General features: G+C 38.8%; 1 protein-coding gene across 1 annotated transcript; it reads right to left on the bottom strand.

Annotated features, from left to right (window-relative positions):
• Positions 1–461: 461 nt before the first annotated feature.
• Positions 462–10326, bottom strand: nipsnap1 (nipsnap homolog 1 (C. elegans)). Its single transcript, XM_053325487.1, has 10 exons — positions 10253–10326; positions 7557–7684; positions 6063–6108; positions 5517–5611; positions 5122–5192; positions 4221–4361; positions 3020–3051; positions 2779–2873; positions 1830–1913; positions 462–971 (listed from the first exon to the last, which is right to left on the bottom strand). Exons 1-10 carry the CDS (start codon positions 10324–10326, stop codon positions 907–909), a joined length of 831 nt encoding a protein of 276 aa, XP_053181462.1. The 3' UTR covers positions 462–906.
• Positions 10327–11093: the final 767 nt, after the last annotated feature.

The following is an 11093-nucleotide window of genomic DNA, read 5'->3' as shown; positions in this document are numbered from 1 at the left end:
CAGAATAGATATAAAACAGAACCTCAGCTCATGTTAAATGTTTTCTCGTCTTTGATGGACATACAGACCTACACTGCACTGCCATTTGTTTCAGTCAGTCAAAAGGGCATCTTATGACATCTCTATCACATTTTCTTGTTGTTAACAGTTTGACTTCACAGTTTTACTATCACAAGAAAGGCTCAAAATTCTTCTACCCACCAAACCATTTCACTTTGCTTCAGTTATAATTATATAGAAATGCCAAATATTGCAATTAATATGATGCTGTGTATTATTCCACTTTTATTTTTTAATTTGCTGACCACGTCATACCGGAAGTTACAGATCTATTCCTGGTGGGCTATTGACACAGCTTACTGTCAATTACTGTTTATCAAGGAAATGATGAGGTAATGCAATATGTTTGTGGACTCTTAAGCACGAGGTTACCTGACAAATTTTATTTTATCATCAGGCAGTTGTTTCACAGTCACAAATGTGATCACCTTCAGTGTGATTCATTTCCAGGCATAAAAGTACAATCATAAAACCATCCCTACTATTCACTGTGGGAAAAAAAAATACCATAACCATTTCATTACCATAAGAATGAAACACACTGCACCTTGCTATTCCAAAATCATAATGTACATTTGGCATATCATCAACGTATCATTTTACATTCCACTGTCTCACTTTGTTACTCCTTTTTTTTCCCCCCTCACATATTTGACCTATGACTGACTGGCTGGCTGCGATGCAAATATAGAATCTGAATGTTTTTGTTTACATACTTGGTGGTACAGATCATCCAGCAGATACAAAAAATCTACAATCAGTAAGACCAAGCTTCATTCCTCGTTTCGCTGGCAGTAAGGTGAATGAGTCGGGGTCACCGGGATGTTCGCATTTTCAGTCATCTCCTCATTGTAATGGTGAACTCTTGGTGGGAATCATTATCCTAGACTCCATGCTTCTGATCAAAGGCACTGACGACACACAGAGAGAAACAATGTTAAACATTAAACCTTTACTTGTTAAAAGAAACTGGACGTACTGGAAATGACTTCAACTTGTAAGTTTACCCAAGTAGGGTATGACTTGTAAAAGGCCTGTTTCATGTACAATTAAATGAATTAATTATTCATTTTCATCAGGATCACGGTTTTCATTAAGCTTACCGTGTTTTACAATCTCAGAGAATAAAAAAAACTTTATTTTTCTATGTATCTATCTGAATATATCTTTATCACTTGAGTGCCATTGCAACACCATTTCTTGGAAGTATAGCTATCTCATAAAGTATACCCCTGTTCTTATCTGCTTACTCTGCCGCCACAACACTCCCTTTTAGACATTTCTGCGTACTCCCACCACCTCCTCAGCATCCTGTGGACTCTGTTCTCAACAATCCCTGAGGAGGATCTGCAATGATCACTCCCTGTGCTCTCAACTACTGCTTCATAGACTTCACAAGGAGTGTTAAGATAATAAATCTCATATTTTAGCTGACAAGTTGCCTGCCTGCATTGTTTACTACCCTATGTTCAGAGTGGATGAATGAATTAAAAGCATGTACAAACTTTACTTCAAAACCATACCATAAGTTTGATCAAATTTGTAATGTTGGAAATGTAGCAACAACACTACCATAATAAATATTTTTTATGATTAGAAGTTTCTGCAACCACAATTTCACTTACTAACATGACTTAAACAGCAACAGATTTAAGATAAATATGTCCTGTCTTGGATGATTGGCATATTATAAGGTAAGTAGCACCTATTGCTAAATTGGCCAAAGCTAGAATTTTACTTTGAAATGTTTCTGTGTGCATCTCTCCTACCTGTATCATACACATTTACAGCCCATCCCTCCTTCATCCATGCAGAGTTCCTTGTTTCATCTCGGGACTGGAGACTTTTATAAGCTGTGAACATATAAACCACACATACATAGAACCATATTATACCTATAATACATAAACTACATTTTTTTTGTGGATACATTTAGGTCAGTCTCAAAAACAAAGAAAAGAAAATCAGCTTTAAAAGTCTAAACAAAAAATTCAGATAGAATAGTAGTAATAGATAGTAAGGTCACTGTAAGCAAAAACTATGTAATTGATTGGGTTAAACCTCACTGGGTGCACACATAGGATAATGCACATAATGCACATAATCCACAAATTTACAACAATGCTACAACAGAAGTATCATAAAACAACCAGTGCCAGATCATTCATGACTACATGACTGATTTCTCTTTAAAAAGTGTTTAATTGATTTAGGTTAATATGATCATTTTTCACAAATACATTTGCTATCTGTTGGTGCAGACAGAGCTTGTTGAGCTACCATTCTGTTGTCCTCGGGTCAAGGAAAGACAGGAGGAAGGAAGTAAGGCGAGAAGGAAGGGAGGAAGGAAGGAAGGAAGGAGAGAAGGGAGGAAGGAAGGAAGGAAGTAAAGGAGTAAGGAGGGAGGGATGGAAAGGAAGGAAGTAAGGAGAGAAGGAAAGGAGGAAGGAAGGAAGTAAGGAGAGAAGGAAAGGAGGAAGGAAGGAAGTAAGGAGAGAAGGAAGGAAGGAAGCAAGGAAGGATGGATGGAAGGGAAGGAGGGGAAGAATGAAGGAAAAATTAAAGAAAGAGGGAGGAAGGAAGGAAAGAAGAGATGGAGTCAATTTGAGCCGGGAGGACGACAGGAGTGTTAAGAAAGGTACTGAAGCTTCCCTTTGCCCACTTCTCCAAAACCCCAAACAATATCTTTGACATGACGTACAGTACATTTCTACTCACCCCACAAGTGATGAACAACATAAAGGTCACCAATCTGTGAGAAGAATCCGCCCACCGGCTCATTGTTTTCCTGTCTGTACTTGATTGCCCTCGCCCTGTTGGAAGAGAGGTTATTTCCATGAGTATAATCATCTCGTGAACACATGTAATACTTCACACTTGATGTTTGCCCTGATTGTGGGAACATTTTTGACCACAATATAATTTATATTTCAAGCAAATTAAGCATGTGGAGCCTTACCAGTGATTACCCCATTCGATCATGGTTCCTGGCTGAAACAGATGTGAGAAGGTAAATCATTAACACATTTTAAACCTCAAACCTGACTCTTAAAAGCTCCATTACCGCCTCACATAATACATGTCTTTTACATATAAAAACACAGCTCTATCAGTGTAAGAGCTACACCATGACTCAGCACAGTTAAACCAGTTGAACAGAAAAATCAAAGATGTTTATTTAACACAAGTCTGTGCAGCACATTTGCCCACATGCAGGAAGAGCTTCAGTGTTGGTTACACAGATCTTATCATAGCGACGTTTGTATCACTTTATTAGGTACATCCCTCAATTTGCAAAGAGCACATTGAGTTCACTGTGAATGAATGAGTGTAAATCACAGCAGCAGTTTCAGGAGAGGCAAAATAGTAAAACTTTCAACATGAGAGATATTAGTAGCTTTGAAATGGTATATGTTACAAAATAAATTAAATTAAGACTTTCCATGAAAAATTTCTCATACAGATGTTCATGCAAACAAAACAAAACAAAAAGAAGAGAAAAATAGATAGAATATATAAACAAAACAATCCATAAGTCATCATTCTTTCTTCATCCCTATCTGTTTCTCTTACAAAAGATTTATTCTCTCTTTTATTCTGAAAAAAGGTGTAGACTGAAGCTTATTTTGTTTACACTTTTTAAAAACATGAATTCACTTTCTTCAAACAAAACTTATGTCAGTAGCAGTGACTTTTAAAACATGACAAAGTAAAAATAAAAATAGCTAACTTCTCAGCATTATTGCGCATTGCACAATACTGTTTACCACAAAATACATCAGTCATAAATGCATCCTGTCAGTGGCTGATCTAAGAGCTCAAATATCTTGTTGACAAAGACAGATAAGAGGAGAATTGCTTTTTTTTGTTCATGTCAACAGGCAAACCTAAAGTATGCAAACACATGAAATTTTGAAAATAAATAAAATGACAGTGATGTGTAAGCAACCATATCACCATAACTGTACTAACACAGATACTATCTTACTGACAAAAGTCCTTTCAGGGTGTTAAAGCAACAGGCTCCAGGAATTCATCCTGTTTAAAGAGCGGAAGGATCACAGCTGACTTACTGTGTGAAGTCACTTTGAAACTCAAATAACATCTATGCAATAATATCTAAATATGTGCAAGTAATTTAGGACATGAATTATAGCTACCTTGAGGTGATAGGTGCGCATTTCATAGATGCTTGGACCTGGTCTGGGTAGAGGTTCATTCCAGAAACTGAACTCCAGGAGAAGCTGATTCCGCCTTGAAATCAACATCTTTGCCCTCTCTTTTCGAAACTCTAAATATTCCTGATGAGAGAGAAAAAAATGTTAGGATGAAAGAGAAAGATAATGTATACAGAATACCCAACAAATATGCTGAGAGTGCTACAGACTGCTGTTATTACTGCTGTAGATTTAACAATTCTTCAAAGACTAGCTGCACTTTAACCCTCCTGTTGTCCTTGAGTCAAGGAACGAAGGGAGGAAGAAGGAAGGAAAGGAGGGAAAGATGGAAGGAAGGAAGGACAAAGGAAGGGAAGAAGGAAGGAAAGATGGAAGGAAGGAAGGAAGGAAGAAGGAAGACAAGTAGGGAAAGATGGAAGGAAGGAAGGAAGGAAGGAAGGAAAGGTGTAAGGAGGGAGGGAGGGAAAGGAAGGAAGTAAGGAGAGAAGGAAAGGAGGAAGGAAGGAAGGAAGGAAAAATGGAAGGGAGGATGGAAAGGAGGGAGGGAGGAGGGAAGGAAAGTAGGGAAGGTAGGGGGAGGAAAGAAGGAAGATAGAAAGGAGGGAAGGAAGGAAAGGAGGGAGGGAGGAAGGAAGGGAGGAAGGAAGGAAGGGAGGAAGGAAGGAAGGGAGGAAGGGAGGAAGGAAGGAAGGAAGGGAGGGAGGAAGGAAGGAAGGGAAGAAGGGTGTAAGGGAGGAAAGAAGGAACAGTCAAAACAGACAGGGTCAATTTGACCCGGGAGAACGACAGGAAGGTTAAATATAAGCTTTTCCATTTCTCTTTCTGCTTTGTTGTTTCATTTTTTCTATCAAAATGAAGAAGAATACTTCTAAAAAGGACGTACCTTGTTATTGTTCAGCTTTTGCAGACATTCAGTCAAGGCAGGGTAACCTCCACTGTATCGCCATAGATGCACTACAAAAACAGACCAGCAGATGTCACTGTAGCACCATGTAAGGAGTGATGCCACCCACACAACCAAGAGACACAGCACCTCCGTCACCACTGTGATTACTTTTTTGCTGCCACTTAATGCTCTGAATGTGTACTATACACTGTACTTTCTCATATGTAGGAGAGGTGTTGGCGATGAGTCATGTGATAGAGTCCGTATATTTTTCTATGATCATCCGCCAAAGAATTTACAGTACAAATCTACAGTGACTGTGATCAATAAGAGGTTACTTCTGTCCTCATATACTCATATTTACTTCTCTAATGCATTACTGTGTACTGTACCTGCTTGATCCTGTTCTCCATACCAGGTATTCCAGCTTCCTACAACCTCACACGGATAGTCCTGGTCACGATGGAGCTTGTTTTGCACCTCGGCCCTAAAGTCAGCACAAAAGGAATATAAAAACACTTCACACTCTAAATGCGTAACACTAATTATATCCTCTCTCTTCACCAAGATGAGCAACTACAGAGCACCAAGAGAGCATAAAGTCTACAATTATCCAACTTTCTATCCAACATTACACCTATTACTTCCATTTTATGTTAGATTAATTTTATGATTCTGTAAGAAAACCATTACAACTTGGAACAAAGTCCATCTTGTTAATGGAAGAGAGGGGGGGGGATCCCAGAAGAGTATCAAAAACAAAAATCTAATTAGCTGTTCTTTGACTGAAAGCTTATCTTATCTTTCCACCAGATTTTATGGAAATATATTCCAATAAAACAAGAAAAGGAATGAACCATCCCCTCGGTTGGTGTAGGTGAAGCAGGGGAAACGTTTTTCAAAGCAGTGAAAATAGCAATGCAGAGGGAGACACTCACTCCAGACTGTTGTATGCTTCCAGGCACTCCGGTTTGACGTTGTGAACTGAAAAAAAGAGAGAGCCAGACTTATCAGAAATAGATGTTGCTTGTATTTAAAAAAAAAAAAAAACTTAAAAAAAAAATACAATCAAATTATTCAACAAAGTAATTTCACACTCGGATTCAGCAAAGACTTCTATACACAAAACTGATTTGCTTTCAATAGGTTATAGGCTACGGCTGATAGAGTGTTCAAATTGCAATCCCTACATGGTGTGATGTACGGCACACACACACACACACACACACACACAAAAAAAAGATCAAAGCCACCGAAGAATGATAGATTTCAGGCACAGTTGTCAGCACACATTCAAAGAAAAGCAGACAAAGTGTTTGGATGTCGCTTACACAACTTTGTAGAATATAAAACATTATAATATCACAGAGTAACTTGTTGCTGCCTACATGTGGTGCATGTATAATGTCAAATAACTGGTTACAGCAGGGGGGTCAAACTCATTTTCAATCAAGGGCCACATACAGACCAACAATATGATCTCATGTGGGCCGGACCATTAAAAAGATGGAAAGAAGGAACGAAAAGAAGACAGGAAGGAAAAATGGAAGAAAGAGATGAAGGAAAGATGGAAGGAAGGAAGGATGGGCAGAATGAAGGAAGGAAGAAAGGAAGGAAGGAAGGAAGGAAGGAAGACAGGAAGGAAAGATGGATCCAGAGAAGGAAAGAAGGAAGGAAAGACAGAAGGAAGAAAGGGATGAAGGACAGATAAAAGGAAGGACAGAATGAAGGAAGGAAGAAAGGGAGGAAGGAAAGATGGAAGGAAGGAAGGAAGGAAGGAAGGAAGGAAAGATGAAAGGAAGGAAGGAAGGAAGGAAGGAAGGAAGGGAGGAAGGAAGGAAAGATGAAAGGAAGGAAGGAAGGAAGGAAGGAAGGAAGGAAGACAGGAAGGAAGGAAGACAGGAAGGAAAGATGGATCCAGAGAAGGAAAGAAGGAAGGAAAGACAGAAGAAAGAAAGGGATGAAGGACAGATAAAAGGAAGGACAGAATGAAGGAAGGAAGAAAGGGAGGAAGGAAAGATGGAAGGAAGGAAGGAAGAAAGGAAGGAAGGGAGGAGGGAAAACAGGAAGGAAAGAAGGAAGGAAAAGAACACAGGAAGGAAAGTGAACCGGATTGGACTCCTCGGCGGGCCAGTTCTGGCCCACGGGCAGCATGTTTGACACCCCTGGGTTACAGCTACAGCTACAGCTCAGTCCTGGGCTTGCCTCTCATGTTACTGTCAGTATTCTCTGTGAGGTTTCCCAGTGAGGTCAGTGTGGATTTAATTTGATCAACATGAGGATGATGTACTGTTGAGACTCTAAACTGCAGAGCCATTTCATTATAATGTGCTGTAAATGTATCATATTCACTTGGATTTGACCCTGTGCTGAAAGGAAAAAAAAAATCATCTTTATTTGTAAGTAAGTAAAAAAAAAAGCCTTATGCCTACATTGAATTTTATACAGGTTGCTGGTCTCTTTCTTTGACAGCAGGTTGGAGTGGGCATCTTTCCTGGCATCGACTTTGTGCACAAATAAGGAACGGAACCAGCCTTTGTCGCTACTCTCTGAAAACCTCCTACACAGAAACAGAATGAAAGAAAGTTTCACAAAGGCTCAAAGCAACAACATAAGACAGAGAAGTTGTCAATGTAAAAAAAAAAAAAAAAAAAAAAAAAAAAAAAGAACTTAAAAGGAGCATAGAGATGCGTGACATATGGGTTAAAAGATAGTCATGCTAATATCCTTTGATATGAAAAACATGCATACTGTATGAGTGAGGGGGCTGAACACCGTAGCTTGTGTCTTCAGCATCAAACTTCCCTTTCACCCACTCTGGAGTGGATAAAAGGGGGGATATCACTCACTTTAAGAACAATTGTTGCAACCTAAGATGCTACCAATCAGTGTTTGAACATGAATAAACTGTCTCTCAGAATCAGAGAGCACAGAGATGAGACTTGAATGTGTTCAGGTTGTACTTTCTGGAGCTGGTGTAAAAGAACATAAAGTGGGAAAGAGTTTAATAATGACATAAAAGCAGGAAGGCACTATTCCAAATGACAACCCTGTTACATTACGCTAAAACTGAATTAGTGGTGCAAGGATTAGATGAGTAATCCATTTGTTTATCATTTCAGTAATTGATTATATTCAAAAAAAAAAAAAAAAAAGTTCTATATTTTCAGGTTACAACTTCTTAAATTGGAAACCTTCGTGTTGTCCTCCCAGGTCAAATTGACCCTGTCTGTTCCTTCTTTCCTTCGTCCTTCCTCCCTCCCTCCTTCTCTCTTTCTTTCCTTCCTCTCTCTTTCCTCCCTTCCATTCCTTTCTCCCTCTTTTCCTTCTTCTTCCTTCCTCCCACCCTCCTTTCTGTCCTTTCATTTCTTCCTCCCTCCCTCCTTCTCTCTTTTTTCCTCCCCCTACCTTCCTCCCTTCCTTCTTTCCTCTGTCCTTCCTTCCTCTCTTCCTCTTTTCCTTTTCCCTTCCTTCCTTCTTTCCTTCCTTCCTTCTTTCCTTTCCTTCCTTCTTCCTTCCTCCCTCCCTCCCTCCTTTCCGTCCTTCTTTCCTCCATTCCTTCCATCTGTCCTTCCTCCCTCCCTCCTCTCTTTCTTTCCTTCCTCTCTCTTTCTCCTCCCTTCCTTCTTTCCTTCCTCCTTACCCTTTCTTCCTTGCTTCTGTCATTCCTTCCTCCCTTCCTCCCTCCTTCTTTCCTTTCCTTTCATTCCTTCCTCCCTCCCTCCTTCTCTCTTTCTTTCCTCCCCTTACCTTCCTCCCTTCCTCCCTTCCTCCCTTCCTCCCTTCCTCTGTCCTTCCTTCCTCCCTTCCTTCTTTCCTTTCCTTCCTCCCTCTTTTCCTTCCTTCTTCCTTCCTCCCTCTTTTCCGTCCTTCTTCCTCCCTTCCTTCCTCCTTTCCTTCCTTTTTCCTCCCTTCCATCATTCCTTCCCTCTTCCTCCCCTCCTTCCTTGACTCGAGGACAACAGGAGGGTTAAAAAACAGTGAAACAGTGAAAAAGAGGGCAAAATACCTTCTGTCAAGACATACAAATCAAGAATTGAAACCAAAAACTGAAAAATAAAATGAGTGGAAGACTTTGAGAGACAAGTTGTCAACTGTTTCTTAAAGACACATAATGCATTATACAGATTTAAACAGGGTTCCCACACTCAGCAGGACATCACATTGAAGGACATTCAAATGACATGCACAGATTTTTATATATTTATAATATCATCTAGCTAAAACAAATCTTGCTGAAACCATTTTATAAGGCAAAATTAATCTCATTTCAGGATTAGGAGTGTTCAGATCCAGAGAGACTAAAAATGCCCACTAGAGAGAGTGATAAAGGAGCTATACTTTATCACACTTATTTTCTTAAATTTAAGTACTTTGTCATCTGTTAATTCAAAGTTTCAAAGGCTTTTATTATTCAAAAAAAAAAAAAAAAAAACTCAAACTTTCAAGATCAGTGGGAACTCTCTTAATAACCTCATGGGCCAGTGGCTTTAATTGGGAACTATAATTAGATACACTTTTCCCCTGGTACCCTAGCAAAAAACAAACCCAAAAAAACCCCACTTGTTTTTGAATACAGTGACAGAGTAAATACACACAGCACAGTGTGAAGGTGCTGATAAATTGTTAACAAGTGATAGTTACATTTAGTGTAGCTTCACAGGGACAAAGTTCAGGGGTTCAGCAAATGATTAAAGGAAGAAAACTGCTTTGTTGTCTTGGTAATAATGACTGTACAGGTACTGATAGCACATTATGTATCACACACATGCACCTTCATTTGGGGATTTGGAGAATATAAGTTTTTATATAGGGAAAGATAGGGAAAAATGAATAAAGTCACCAAGAAAACAAAATGCTGGAGATAAAACAGCTGTTAAAAAGTGGTGAAAGCTAACTTAGGAAAGGTTAAAAGTTACGTAGGCTATGTGAGTTTAGTTTTTAAAACAACCAGAGTGACGTAAGCTATATTATTGTTTCATATGTCAAAGTTTGACATAGTTAGCTAGCATTAAATGTCAAATTGTAGCCTACAGTTAGCAACTCACCAAAGTCTGCAGGTAGGCTAATCATATAAAGTCACACTATTAACAAAGCTAATGCATTTAAAACTAAAACACGTCCTTACCTGGTGGCTTGCAGATTGACAGAACATCTGTATAACAGCTGGGCTTTGGGCCACGCTGAGCCAGTCCTCGCCATGTTCCTCTGGAAAGTAAAAAAAAAACTAAAAAAACTTGTCTTGACACGTAAACACGCTACTCTGGTGGTTAATGTTTAAATGCTTATCTCCTTCAACCAGTCACTCAGCTCGGCCGCGAGGTATTTAAAAAAAACACGTGACACAGTGACGCAGCACGTGGCCTAAGCAGTGATCAATCGATCAGACCTGATTAGTTGAGTGAAACTTGAGTTAATCCAGTGATATTAATATACAATGCATCATAGTAACATTTTATACACAGACTTGAGTTTAATGTAGATAACTTTTTATTTTATTACCCATAGGTTGCTTTAATCAAACTGTCTGTCTTTGTAGTGTTTTTATATAAAATGCATACCACACTGACTACAAAAAATATTTAAATGTATTTAATGTTTATTTGTATAGGGACAAGCATATATCACTATCTAACTAATGCAACACACCACAGCATTTATAGACTGAGCTAGTTTGCCATGCATGCTCATCCCTATAGACCTGTAAAATACACAGCACGCAAACCTCAACATACAGTGTTGGGGAGTAATATTTGCATGTGACAGCATCACCTTATGTAATTACAAAATAAATGTAACTGTAATCTGTTATAGTTACTGAGAAAAATGCGTAATTAAAGTACACAATTACTTAAAATGTTGATGATTACAAAGGGTGTTACATCTGAAATCAGACCTTTAAGATTTTACTAAGGAGGGGATTTTTCCCCCTTATGTTTTTATATTTAACATCTTACTAAATACACATA

Source organism: Scomber japonicus, chromosome 9 (assembly GCF_027409825.1).
Source record: "Scomber japonicus isolate fScoJap1 chromosome 9, fScoJap1.pri, whole genome shotgun sequence".
NCBI lineage: Eukaryota > Metazoa > Chordata > Actinopteri > Scombriformes > Scombridae > Scomber > Scomber japonicus.
Note: the sequence above shows the minus strand (reverse complement) of the source record. Positions and strands in the feature narration are given on the sequence as shown.